The sequence below is a fragment of the Schistocerca piceifrons genome, chromosome 7 (genome assembly GCF_021461385.2).
Source record: "Schistocerca piceifrons isolate TAMUIC-IGC-003096 chromosome 7, iqSchPice1.1, whole genome shotgun sequence".
Classification (NCBI taxonomy): domain Eukaryota; kingdom Metazoa; phylum Arthropoda; class Insecta; order Orthoptera; family Acrididae; genus Schistocerca; species Schistocerca piceifrons.
Genome location: NC_060144.1, coordinates 435,698,768 through 435,713,625, shown reverse-complemented (window position 1 = coordinate 435,713,625; position 14,858 = coordinate 435,698,768). Strand labels below are relative to the sequence as shown.

Below are 14,858 nucleotides of genomic sequence, written 5' to 3'. Positions count from 1 at the left end.
ATATTATACTACGACGAATACAGGCGCACATCAAGGCAAGATGTAGTTCTAATGGGTATTAGAGGTACCGGTGTATACAGCAGTCTGGACTACGGCCTCTGAAGGCCAGCTGTATGGTGGTACAACATGCAGTGTGTGACTTTCATGAGCAATAAAAAGGATGGAAATGATGTTGATGTTGCAATCCAACATACTCGACTTGAATTAAATCTCCAGACTTGTTAACTGTTAAAACAACTAGGAAGATGTCATTTACTTCTTGGATTACTTAAGAAGTTGCCAGTGAGTGGAGATAACTTTTTTTTTTTTTTTTTGTGACCCTGCAGAAGTCGTAAGTGTATTAAGCATGTTTTATCTAGGCCAGTCGGGCGTGGTGGTAAAGTGATAAAGCTCGTAAATGGAGCCAGAGAGATCGCGTGATGAATCCGCCAGGACCAGTGAAATTTTCAGTCCCTGTTTCCTCCAACCGTCTCACCTCTCAACTATGTGAGGAGTCACTAGGAACGACACGCGATCCCCTTTCCCCGGTTGGATAGACTGAGTATATGAGGACACAGGCCAGTCTCTGAAGTGGTGTCCAATTGAAAAACTTGCACTCTTCGATTTGACCACCAGGTAATTATTTACCGAGCGGACTGTCTAGTTCATTTCACCTTGCTGCGCAAGTGTGGGGCTACTGGTTTACCCCTGTTGTTGGTATGTGTTGTTGCTCCTAAAACAGAGCTGGTAACACTTTAATTAGAGGTGCTTCCAGAGGTTCATAATTCTCCTATTGACAACAAAAGGAGAGAAGCTTCATGATACTAACTCGGCGCGCTTTTCTTTTAGCTAGATTGCGGTTGGTCTTCATTATGCGCGGAATGAAAACATTACCGACATGTTTAGTTAGAGCCTACTTGCACATGGTACTGTCAAATCCATTGTTTTTCTCCACAAAATTGAGGTTCTACAAACTGAAGTAATCCTAATTTTTGGAACGAAAACTGAAAACTCAAAGCATTATTTGCAGTCTTCATTAACATGCGAGAGATTGCGTTAGTGGGCAGGGTTTACGCAACGAAAAGCACAAGATTTTGTGTAAACAAGGACACGATTGCATGATAGGCCATTTAGTGAATATTGGCGCCAGCGAAATATTTTGGAACGTATTCCGTAATAACTTAGGTATGTTCGTAACTTGTTGTCATAATATTTCGGTAAAGAAATTTCTGATACTGAAATGTAATCTAGGGAAATTACACTTATTTAGTTTAAGATAACGTTGTTACGAAAGGATTGTCAGGTAGTAATACTGTGAAATACAATACGACAAAGTACCCTTCGTGTAGAGATGGAGCCGGGGACTTGTTAGTCACAAAGTTCTGCTGTCATAAATTACGTTTTTAGGGTTTTGTGCCTCAGTGTATAAAAACAGAACCCTTACAGGATCACTTTGTTGTCCTTCCCTGTGTTTGTCCAATTGTTCAGAGCCCTTTTCTCTGGAAGAGATCGGCGTATCAAGTTCAGATTTATGTCACATATTAAACTGTTACGCTCCCTTGCCGATGTTAAAATTTTACGCGTGCAGTCAAAAGATATTGCCGTTGTGGACTTCCCGTTGACCAAAAATCATCAAATTTGGCAGGAAGCAAGTTTCCACCGCGCAAGTAAAGGAGAAAAAATCAGAAAATTGTTAATGTGTCATTGTTCTCGAAAGTCAAGGAATTACTGGTTTCGACATCTCGTCAGTGTCAATGTCGATAATAGGCAAAAATCGTCAATACTCTCCTTTTCCGGAAGGGATGAACTGTCTACACACACAATTGAGTTTGTATCTAATCCTCAATGTGTGAATCCTACTCGCACCTGACCAGTTTTATTTACACCTGTATTTTATTGTTAGAATACGCCCGGTCAGGCGAAATGCTTCAAATCGACGATGTTCATAGGTGCGAGGTAATTACGTCCAACAATGCCAGTTTCCAGTACGATTACCAGCATATGTTTGCTAGTTAAAACGGTGCCCCGCAGGCCTAGTGACAAGAGGTGGAATTAACTCTCGTTATCTTGCTTCGCACGCTTGTGCCCACATTACTGTTAGCTCTCTCTCTCTCTCTCTCTCTCTCTCTCTCTCTCTCTCTCTCCCCCCCACTCTCCCTTTTCCTCCCTCCCCTCTCAGCATCAGTGCGGGGGGGGGGGGGGGGTGCTTGCTGTTGCAATTAGCTAACCCGCCTGCCTTCATTTCCTCTATTACTAGGTCAGCGACGAACACTGCTCAATAAAATTTGCAGAGCAGCAGCTGGTAGTTTCAGCAATGTGCAGATCAGAGGTGTGTGACGATTGGAATTTATCGTGAATACTGATTATTTTTTGTTACTTAAAAAATCATAGGGAGCTAGATGTTATCTTAGTTCTTCGTTTAATGCCTTTTCTATGCTTAAAAAGTTTAAAAATAAGGTAGATCTACAAAGAAAAACGTATTTGCTAAAATACAAAATGTTTATTACCTAAGTAACGTCAAGCGGATGCGGAGACTATATTTCGTACACGTCCTCAATTTTATTTATTTCCAGACCTTACATCTTACTCACAAATATTGCGTATGGAGTCGACAAGTTGTTGCGACTCTCAACCGTGTTTCTATTTCTTGTAGTTAGTTCCTTCGATTAAGAACCAAACTTGTTTCAAAATGTAGTGCAGCTTTTTTCAAAGTTGCAGTGATATGTATTTCGGTCCCTTGTGAACGCCTGATAGATTCCCTATCGTATTTGGTCACTAAACGTACCTCCCCCACCCTCGTCCTCCCCCCCCCCCCCCCCCCACCCCATTCGTCTCGCTGTCTGCCGGCAAATTCCATATCAACGCTATAAAACCTTGCTTGATTCCGTGAATCCACGTCAGTAAATGGTTGGTTTTGTATGAGGACAATGTATGCAATGAATAAAGATAATTCCACGTTTGTGTGTGTGTGTGAGTGTGAGTGTGAGTGTGAGTGTGAGAGAGAGAGAGAGAGAGAGAGAGAGAGAGAGAGAGCCGTGCTTATTAATGTTTGTAAGCAGGTGTGGGACTTTGATTCGTTTGTGTGTAGGACAATGACACGCTGATTCTCACACTTCACCCGAGGCTTTCTAAAAAAGAAAATATTGATTATGCGTGTAACAGCTCTTGCATTTTCTTTGTGCTACTGTGCATCAATGCTTACAGTCTTCTTTCTGTTGCAGATATTACGGCGCCATCTCCACCGCCGTCCGTGCCATCGTAAGTACCGGTCGGCTTAATGTCCTCATAAATAGCTCCAGTTGTTATCGCAGGGAAGCGTAATCTACACAGCCAAGAGCTGTTAGATACATTTTTCCTCATTCCAAAAATATCGGACGGACACCAGAAAGATAATTGATGACAAGAATGTCAACGAATCGGTGACTTTGCGTTCTTAATTGACTAATGGTTCATCTCACACCCGCCAGTAACGCCGTTGGTGGAAATGTTAATGGCATATAACTCAACAGCGGTTTGTGTGCTACGACTACCAGAAGCAAGGAAAATATCCTGGTAAAGGGCGCTTCAGGGCGTTCTACAGAGTTGTTTCCATTTTGTGCACGACTTGGATATTACGTACTGGTGATTTTCATCAGAATTACAGAAGTTGATGCCATCCAAAAAGATTTTTTTTTTTTTTGTCGTATGTGTTTGGGAACTGAGTGGGGGCAGAGTTGCCCGAATTACCCCACAACTGCTGTTCAACATTTGACATTTGGCTTGATAGCATCCTCTTCACGGCATCGTAGAATCAGTTTGTATATCGTTTAATGTTTCTCATCTGTATCATCTTCCCTACACCAATTTATTATTAAATTCCAACACAGTTATGGGGCTCTGAAACCAGACATACGTGTCTTGTGAGACAATATTTATGTCCTCTGTTCATGTTGTCTGGTAGAAAAATCGGTTGTCAGGGACCGCCCCAAGACTGGGTTCTGGGGACGGAGATCACAGTTCCTTACTTTCTCTTGTCTCTCTCAAATACAATTTGCTATCATTCCAGCTTTTAACTACTACAGTTGCTGGGATTTAAAAACATAGTAATAATAGTAATGATGATACACGTTTTAATAATGATTATCTGTTTACATTGAAGCTAAGTACATTACTGTAGCATAACTTGGAAGCATAATAATTTGCACGATGTAAAATGAAAATGTGCACTCACGACTGTCAGTATTTAACGTTAAGTTGGTCATACTCTGTAGACCTGTGTTCACAAACGTAATGACGGACGTGTAAATAAGAAGAATGTTGTTTCTTTCAGTCCTTCCCGCTTATGTTTAAGAAGTGTTTCTGTTATTTTTTTCCGTGGTGGAGGGCAATTCCGTTTCTGTCTTGCATTGATCAATTTTCTGTGATTTGTCGATTATACGTGTTGACTCGAGCACAGTCTTGAGTGGCAGCAGGAGCCTGTGAGTCTGCGCATTTACTTGGCTGGAATATTCTCTGCAGCCCGTTTGTCCTCAGTACCATGAGGGCTGACCCTCATGGGAACAAGTGAAAAGTGCCCTATCTAAATTTATCTATGAAGCATCGAAATTCATACACATAAACATGTCCTTAGCAAAATAGGCTTAGTGAAAGATGTGGGAGGGGTTGGTCATGGACCCCATTGTTGTTTCAGCAGTCATTTGTTGATTTTGTCTGTTGAAGCCAGGAGCATGTGAAACTGCGTGGGAACCTTTAATAACTTGGCAATAATTCACGTAATAAGTGAAGTAGCAGCGACCGTATGATGGCAACTATGCCAGCTGTGCAGCGGGCTGTCTGACCTACTTGGGAGACAGCGTTTCGGGACTCCTCCAGCGCCGTGCCAGCTGTGTGTGTGTGTGTGTGTGTGTGTGTGTGTGTGTGTGTGTGGCGCGCGTTTCACGTGGGCTTTTGTTGCCGGTCCGCTTGCTCTCTTGTGCGGTGCGTTCCCTCCTGTTGTACAGAGGGGTCGGGGACCTTGCCCTGTTGCAATGCCGTGCACATTGCCTGCGTCCAGTAGAAAACACCTCAGGTTGTATCACGTCCAGCATTCTACGGAATTGGAAAATTATTTTTTAAATGGAGTGCAGAGATAGTGGAATCGGGTGCGTAAAACTCAAGTTTTTCGTTCTTCAGAAAGCTACACCTCTTAAGCAGTAAACAGGGTGGGGACTACACACTCGTGCGTTGTTGTAATAGTGACGTCGGGTGGCTGTACCCTGACAAATAAAACCTCACCGGAGACAAAAATTCTTGTTTTACTGATTAAGTACGAAGGTGAGTCAAATGAAAACCTTAAATATTTTTAAAAATATTATTTATTGTAAAAATATTTTTTTAAAATATTTATTGTACAGAAGTGGTACAAAGCTGTATCACTTTTCAACATAATCTCCCCGCGCTCAATGCAAGTACTCCAGCGCTTACAAAGTGCATATATTCCCAATCCTTCAGAAAAAAAAAATCCTTTGGTAGTCCGCGCAACCACTCATGCACCGCGTGGCGTACCTCTTCATCAGAACGGAACTTTTTTCCTCCCATTGCGTCCGAGTAGTCCAAACATATGGAAATCACTTAGGGCAAGGTCTGGTGAGTATGGTGGATGAGGAAAACACTCAAAATGCAGGTCTGTGATTGTTGCACGGGCAGTGTGGGGCCTTGCATTGTCATGTTGCAAAAGGGCACCTGCTGACAGCAATCCACGTCGTTCTGATTTGATTGCAGGCCGCAGGTGATTTTTTTTAGGAGATCTGTGTATGATGCACTGATGACAGTGGTCCCTCTAGGCATGTAATGCTCCAAAATGACACCTTTTTCGTCCCAAAAGAGAGTCAGCATAACCTTCCCTGCTGATGGTTCTGTTCGAAACTTCTTTGGTTTTGGTGATGAGGAATGGCGCCATTCCTTGCTCACTCTCTTTGTTTCCGGTTGGTGGGAGCGAACCCAGGTTTCGTCCCCAGTAACGATTCTTGCAAGGAAGCCATCACCTTCTCGTTCAAAGCGCCGAAGTAGTTCTTCACAAGCATCAACACTTCGTTCTCTCATTTCCGGAGTCAGCTGCTGTGGCACCCTTCTTGCAGACACTTTGTGAAACTGGAGAACATCACGCACAGTGCGGTGTGCTGACCTATGACTAATCTGTAAACATGCTGCAGTGTCATTGAGTGTCACTCGGCGGTTTTCCTTCACTATTGCTTCAACTGCTGCAATGTTCTGTGGAGTCACAACTCGTTGTGCCTGACCTTAGACGAGGAGCATCTTCCACCGAAGTCACACTATTTGCGAACTTCCTACTCCATTCGTACACTTGCTGCTGTGACAAACATGCATCGCCGTACTGAACCGTCATTCGTCGATGAATTTCAATAGGTTTCACACCTCCACTACGCAAAAACCGAAGAACAGAACGCTGTTCTTCCCTGGTGCAAGTCGCAAGTGGGGCGGCCATCTTCATACTGATACTGCGACGGTATGTGTGCATCTGCACTATGCTGCCACCTACAGGACAGTCTGCACGCTGTCTGTAGCACGCTTACCAACTTAAATGATAACGCCGCGAAATTTAGATTTGCTATTACAAATTTAAGGTTTTCATTTGACTCACCCTCGTAGCTGGTTAGAAGTCAGCGTGTCGTGGTTGCTGCTAAGGAGGTTGCCTCGGCTACCACATTCGAGCTGTCTCCGTAGAAGACATTCAGATTCCAGGTCTGTCAGCACAGTCATAACCATGCAATGGTCCTCCTCTTCCACTGCACCGCGATTGGAAATGACTGCACAAAAGTAGCAAAGTTTATGCAACCCTCGGTATTCTTACGGGGTTCACTAGTACCGGAAACATATGCGATAAATTTTTTTGAAACTCGAGGGACATAACTTTTTTTTATGAACTTTTGACGTAATCGCAGGGGAAACTTGGTAATTCCGGCGTGTGTACCTTTTGGCTCTGGTTACACGCTAGTTGTCCTGTAACTCTTGTGATGACTTGAAAGTACTTACGTCTTTGAATTACGTCGGGGTGATTGGAGTTCCGCACTGATCTGAGAAGGCTGCTGGCTGGCATTATTTTTGTTGTTTGTGGATCCAGCTATGAATACTTGCAGGATGCTTTTACCACAGCGTATTTTGAGAGGAGTTAATGCTTATTGTTTCCACTTTTTTGCATATGTAAAATGTGTTGTTTGCGCAGTAGCTTCTGCTGACAATGAATTCAGTCACTGAATGGCCTTTGGCTAAATTACGGGATGGTTTCTGCCGTGTGCGAGAACAAGTCAGTCCTGCTGCTATTTCTGGGAACATGTGTTTGTGTGGGTTGGTTGGTTGGTTGGTTGGTTGGTTGGTTGGTTGGTTGATTTGGGGGATGGGACCAAACAACGAGCACATCGGTCCGATGGGATTCGGCAAGGATGGGGAAGGAAGTCGACCGTGCCCTTGGATGCGTTTGTCATGAAAAGATACTTTGCAAATGTATTAGTTTATCGTTCAGATTAATAAACGGGACAACACTCTTGTTTTGTGGATAAATAATCTCTTTCGTTACAGCATACTATTTTTGCATTGTGATGTTCAGAGTGATTTTACTATCAGCGCCAAATATCCAGACTCTGGCATGGAGAATGTGAGAGACCAGGTTATTTGCTGGCCTTTCGTAAACAGTGCCCTCTGATAATAAGAAATCGTAACTTTTGAATATATAGTAACCATTATCTTCGTATGCAGCAGAAAAGCGTACTTACTTCTATGCTTGTAAGGAAAGAAATGCCGTAGTATACTGCAGATGCAGTTTGGTAGGGTAAAGACAATATTCACCTTGGATATAAAGTTGAGAGGCCGTTGGTGTTTCGTAGGAGTTTCATAATTTCGTTCAGTCCCATGCTGTACAATTTAACATCTTATCTTGACAATCTAATTTTTTTTTTTTTTGTGACTGACTTCAGTTCTTTTTCTGATCATGCCATCACAGCCATGCGCACGTGTAACCTCTTTTACAGCGTTTTATACTGTGTCAATCACGTGTTTCTCCTAATCTCATGTTGGATGGTTAAAAAATTTTGTATCGTGTGAATCACTATAGTATCTGATAGTGATTTGTTTTTCCTGTATGCTTGTTTGAAATTTTATCGTTGTTCTACGGTTGAGGAGGGTCCATTGACAAAGTTAACTGTATAGCATGCAGCTGATATGATATTATCTGTTGGAGACAATGGTTTGTGGAAGAGTAACAACACTAAACGAAAATCTCAAGGTCTTCTGTTTAATTCGAAATAGTCATGTCCTATGTAAATCCCTTTTGTGTGAAATTTTTTGTACACTGTGTGAATGAACTGTTGCAGTTAATTATTTCTCCAATTATTTTACTTTCTCAGCTTTCATTACATATAACTTAAGCCCATCCATAAACGTGTCAGTTCCCGACTTTTTCCCACAATCATTATAATGGCTATCATTCTAACATTTACGGGTGATGTATGTTATTCAGAATTGCGAGACGAACACAACCACAACCGTGTTTTTCTCCCGTTGTCCAACCGCTCTTATATGGTATCTACATTAATACGCAATTTTATGTGGGCGAGAAGAGGGTAGAGATTGTAGACATACATCTCTTTGGGGGGAGAAATTTCGCTGGCCACGCATTGGTAGTATGATAATTACTGCAACCATGTCCTCCTAAAACTTTTTAAATAACGGTATTGCTACCTTTAAATGGGCACCCAAAACCGGCTTTCCATAAACCGATCTCCTAATAGGGCTTGTTGTTGCTCATTTAAACAGTCAGTCACCGATCCTGAAATGGGGGTTTCGCTCCTGTAATCGGTTTTTGTTCCATGTACGTGTTATACCACATTTCAGTTAGTGTTATCAGGTTGCTACATACGTAAATACGAGGTGCATTCAAGTTCTAAGGCCTTCGATTTTTTTTCTCCGGACTGGAAAGAGATAGAAATATGCGCATTGTTTTAAAATGAGGCCGCGTTCATTGTCAATACGTCCCAGAGATGGCAGCACCGTACGGCAGATGGAATTTTACCGTCAGCGGCGAGAATGAGAACTGTTTTAAATACTTAAAATGGCGACGTTTTCCTTACTTGAACAGCGTGCAATCATTCGTTTTCTGAATTTGCATGGTGTGAAGCCAATTGAAATTCGACAGTTGAAGGAGACATGTGGTGATGGAGTTATGGATGTGTCGAAAGTGCGTTCGTGGGTGCGACAGTTTAATGAAGGCAGAACATCGTGTGACAACAAACCGAAACAACCTCGGGCTCGCACAAGCCGGTCTGACGACATGATCGAGAAAGTGGAGAGAATTGTTTTGGGGGATTGCCGAATGACTGTTGAACAGATCGCCTTCAGAGTTGGCATTTCTGTGGGTTCTGTGCACACAATCCTGCATGACGACCTGAAAATGCGAAAAGTGTCATCCAGGTGGGTGCCACGAATGCTGACGGACGACCACATGGCTGCCCGTGTGGCATGTTGCCAAGCCATGTTGACTAGCAACGACAGCATGAATGGGACTTTCTTTTTGTCGGTTGTGACAATGGATGAGACGTGGATGCCATTTTTCAATCCAGAAACAAAGCGCCAGTCAGCTCAATGGAAGCAGACAGATTCACCGCCCCCAAAAATTTTCACGTAACCGCCAGTGCTGAAAAAATGGTGTCCATGTTCTGAGACAGCGAGGGCGTAATCCTTACCCATTGCGTTCCAAAGGGCACTATGGTAACAGGTGCATCCTACGAAAATGTTTTGAAGATCAAATTCCGTCCTGCACTGCAACAAAAACGTCCGGGAAGGGCTGCGCGTGTGCTGTTTCACCAAGACAACGCACCCGCACATCGAGCTAACGTCACGCAACAGTTTCTTCGTGATAACAACTTTGAAGTGATTCCTCATGCTCCCTACTCACCTGACCTGGCTCCTAGTGACTTTTGGCTTTTTCCAACAATGAAAGACACTCTCCGTGGCCGCACATTCACCAGCCGTGCTGCTATTGCCTCAGCAATTTTCCAGTGGTCAAAACAGAGACTCCTAAAGAAGCCTTCGCCGCTGCCATGGAATCATGGCGTCAGCGTTGTGAAAAATTTGTACGTCTGCAGGGCGATTACGTCGAGAAGTAACGCCAGTTTCATAGATTTCGGGTGAGTAGGTAATTAGAAAAAAAATCGGAGGCCTTAGAACTTGAATGCACCTCGTACTGATATATTTGCTGAATTAACAAAATCGATCTGCCTAGCAACAAACCTGTATCCTTGTCAGCCGGATGAATTTTGAATTGGTATACCCTCTCTCGCTTTTAATGGCAAAAGTGCTCGAGCAGAGTCAGTGGCTGGTAATCAAACTTCAGCTAATTTTATTCCCAGGGGAATAATAATCTCTCTTAACGCATTGGGAAGTTATCCCCATCCTTCCCTAATCTGAGCATGTGTTCAGTCTCTAATCACCTAGTTGTCGACGTGACGTTAAACACTAATCTCCTCCTCATATTCTATAATGCTGGGGTAAAAATTGTTCAGATGGGCTTAATGTAAAAGCTTGGCTTTCGTTAATTGACGGGTAAGGTATTAAACGTTGCTTCTTGAACGCACTTCGTGCTCCTTTGATTGCAGCATCGTCCATTGGGAAGTCTTACGCTTCTTTTCTAATTATGAAATGAAAAGTTACTGTTTACCTCGCTTCACCGTGACGACAAAAACGGAAATGTTTATTTACAGTCAGAGTTCCTGTAAAACTTCCGTTGCTGGGAAAACCAATTTTGACCACGTTAGCAAAATCGATGCGCACCTTAACGTGTACATATAACAGGGAAAAAAGGGTTTCCGAAATTCGATTTTCGTCTTCCGTAAGTTGTCACATCTAAACGTAGTACATCACCCCGTTCTTCCCTCTGTAGTAGAATGGTAGGTAGTGGGTAGCAAGCGGCGGTACCTGTTCCGGTCGGAAGAGTGTAGTTGCGCCTTTACACAAAGGCTCGCTGCACTGTTCCCACTGTCGCCGACACGCCGCGCCGTGTATTCATACGGCGCGGAAGGCAAGGCTAGGCATGGGAACATTGCCGAGGGGGTCACTGATTCACCGCAGCTGCGTACGCACGTGCGAAGTTTGGATGTCAAATTTACTTCTACCACTGTTCGTGTGCCAACAATGATGCTTCCTAAGTATTCGGCCGAGCTGTTGTATATAGTTGTGTACCGGAAGGAATCATCGTTGGACGGTCGTAAGGAACTGCAGAAGAATTTTCACAAAATCCCACGTGGTGTAATAAATAAGTCGTCTCTAAATGTGGAATACTGTAAGATAATGTTTACAACAAAGAGCAAGAACTCCTTAGTATCTGATTACAAGAATAGTGGTTAATATCTTGAGCACGCCACATAAGTATTCAGAAGGTAATACTAAGAAGCGATATGAAATGGGGCGATCGCGTAAAATCACTTGTTACAGAAAGCGAAAGGATCATTAAAATTTACTTGAAGAGTTCTGAGGACGTGCAGTGCATCTGCAAATAAACGTAGTGCGCCCGTTTCTAGAGTACTGTCCTAGCATTTGGAGTCCTTATGGCTCAAATGGTTCTGAGCACTATGGGACTTAACATCTGTGGTCATCAGTCCCCTAGAACTTAGAACTACTTAAACCTAACTAACCTAAGGACATCACACACATCCATGCCCGAGGCAGGATTCGAACCTGCGACGCAGCGGTCGTTCGGTTCCAGACTGAAGCGCCTAGAACCTCACGGTCCCACCGGCCGGCTGGAGTCCTAACGAATCAGGCAAGGCGACACGTACCGAAAGAAATCAGGGACATGCTGCTAGGATAGTAACAAATCGTAACGAAAATGTAACAAAAGTGCTCGGGGAAATTAAATGGGGTCGTAGAAAGATGACGTATGTCTCGCGAAAGCCCGTTGGTTCAGATGAGCGTATAGGCAGTCAGTCACTTTTCCCTACCTCAGCACGCGAATAGAACAGGAAAGGAAATGGATTATTGGTACAGTGTGCCCTCTGCTATGCACTGCATTTTAACTTGGGGAATGTATACATACATATAGAACTACAGTCAGTTCATGGAGACCCCAACCGGTGCTCGAAAATGATTACAAATTTCGTGGGATACATGTAAAGCACGGTTCTAGGCGCTACAGTGTGGAACCGAGCGACCGCTACGGTTGCAGGTTCGAATCCTGCCTCGGGCATGGATGTGTGTGATGTCCTTAGGTTAGTTAGGTTTAAGTAGTTCTAAGTTCTAGGGGACTGATGACCTCAGATGTTAAGTCCCATAGTGCTCAGAGCCATTTGAACCATGTAAAGCATCAGCCTCAGGGCGCATTAAGCTGTAATTTGTTACGATGTTGGGAACCTGCTTCTTTGCTCCCAGGAAAAAAAAGAAAAACACCGCAAACGACTTCGTTTTCTTTCCATAAACAAGAGAAAAATACCCATTTGTATCGGAATACAAGACGTGAAGCAAACGCCTAGAGCCAGTCACAACCTATAAATATCCAGGGGTAATACCGCAAAGTAACTTGAATAGAACGAAACTTAAAAACCAGTTTGTGGAAGCTGAATAGAAGTCTCATATTTGTCGAATTGTCTGAAAAAGGGAGATGCACAAGGGGACGCATATACTGGGATCATTTCTAGCGCATTGCGAACGAATTTAGACGTACGCTTGCATGAACGTATCAGGCCAGTACAGCTGTTATGGAAGTAACCTTTGTGATCAGGGAATTTACACAGCAATATTTGGGATAAAGGCGACCTTGTTTCCCCATAATTATGTTGCTTATGTTTGGAGGAAGTCTGTACAAAAATTATACTGATCGAACCGTCTGTCTCTCCGAATGGATCGTGATTGGGATTCAGAGGCAATTTGCACTCACTGTGCATGCGAAAGGGAGAGAGTACAGTAGATAATACCGGTACAGAGCGGTGAATAGAAGCTTCCGGAATATTTATGTATATGTAGCCTATAATAACTTGCCAGAAACTGTAGATAGACACAAACATTCTGTCAGTGTGTTTTGTGATGGATTCGTCCTACATATACAGCATACTTCAGTCGCGCGTTCTGTTGGTTATGAGATTGAGACAGGCTTTGGAAATAGTTTGTTGACGGGTTGACAGAGTTTACTCCGGTGCGAGAAGCCTAATAAGGAAGTGCAGGATCTGTCGCACAACGTCGACGACATGACGGGCTCTGTAAATAAAGTATCAGATCTTGTAAGTCAGCAGACATAGCTTCTCCAACTGAAGAGTGGGTTTGCTTGCGAAGCAAGTCTTTGTCACATCGTGCCCTTTAATGGAAGATGCTACGACATTCTGTAGTTACTGAAAAAGTTTAGTGTCGTTCGCTGTACCCGGAAACAAAGTATTGAATGTTCCAGATAGGATTTTACGTTTTAGTAATCAACAGCAATTTTCACACAGCCCTTGTCTTTTAGCATGGTCGCTTCCTTCCGGTCCACATTTTCTAAGGTGTTCCCCTTAATGTATCATCTGACAATCAGGCTACAAGCGCATTTTATTCCTTACTGTCCTCGTAGTCGTCTGGGACAGAGATAAATGTGAGGGGACCAGAAGTTTCATTTTGGAAACGCATCGTGTGTCGCTCTCTTTCAGGCGACCCCCGCACACGGCTGACAATGCTTCTTCGTATAACACAGAGCCGCATTATGCCAATCCTGAAATTTTTCAGCGCTGACAGAAGTGTGATGTAATCCAAATAGTGGTTAGTAATCACGCAATGAAGCAGTAGTCTGTAAAGCTATTCCACAAGAAAACACGAATGATGACTAAAACACAAATCAAGCTTATTGATAGTTCGCAGTATGTTCAGTACTGCAGGATTATGCCTGTGCACGGTCGTTCATGTTAGTACAAAAAGCTACAAATCCTCGTCTCGTTACGATGTGTGCTCCATTGCATAGTTGTGTGGGTATTTCGCTGTCAGTATAAACTGGCATTCGCTTCATGTGCACTCGATACATCCACACGAATACTGTTCGGTGCTTAACATGATGTGCAATATAAGAAATGAGTCGCAGAATCTGAAGGTCAGTCGACGAGAAGCGGATGTTATGCAAGTAACACTAACGGAAGGGCTATGGATAATTTGTTTGGGTCATGGAAAGAACTCTAGATAGCAGGGGATTATACACAAGCGCTGCAAATGTATGGTGCAAGAACGTAATTCAGAGGAGATAGAGCTTGATTTAATAAGTTGCTCCGAAGGACATACGGCGACGCAACACACTTCGAAACTCAAGCTATGGACGATTATGATTGTGTACTGACGACGTCAAACAAAAATAGCCTTCATATATTTTCTTGTTTTCAAGTCCTAACGACGGAATCAGTTTCCATTACAGAAATTTAAAATGCAGATTGTCCTTGGTGATGTGCGTGAAATGATATTGCACAGCACGTTTTCTGTAGTTAATTCCAGTGAGATTAAACGTGAAAATCTGCAAAGGCTGCCGAGTACATAATGTTTTAACCAGAGACGTTCTTTTTCTGTGACGCTCGACGCAATACTTTCACATCGGAAGGATTAAGTAGCTACCTCTCCTCCTCCTCTTCCTCCTCCTCTTTCTCTCTCTATTTTTTTAAGGTCACTACACAGAGCCTGCACTGCAGAGTTCAACGAAATTACGGTGTGCTCCAGATCGTTCATTGACGTTTGTAAGAGCGATGTGTTTCTTATCAGACTTCGAAGAGCCCTCATTGACTGATGAACGTCATGCTAATCAACATGCTAACAACCTCTGAATCAATTTTGGCACGCCATCTGCTAGGCACACACAGTAGCAAGTCATGTAACACGTGAAAACATAGTCATCTGTGTAAGAATCGGAAGCAGGT

The 14,858-nt window shown here is 43.2% G+C and overlaps 1 protein-coding gene across 1 annotated transcript in view; it reads left to right on the top strand.

Annotated features, from left to right (window-relative positions):
- The window catches only part of LOC124805764 (AF4/FMR2 family member 1), a 201,544-nt gene that overhangs the window by 81,266 nt on the left and 105,420 nt on the right, over positions 1 to 14,858 (top strand). Inside the window, exon 6 of the mRNA XM_047266332.1 lies at positions 3,201 to 3,237. Coding sequence (XP_047122288.1) covers positions 3,201 to 3,237 — 37 coding nt within the window. The remainder of the gene's footprint in view (positions 1 to 3,200; positions 3,238 to 14,858) is intronic.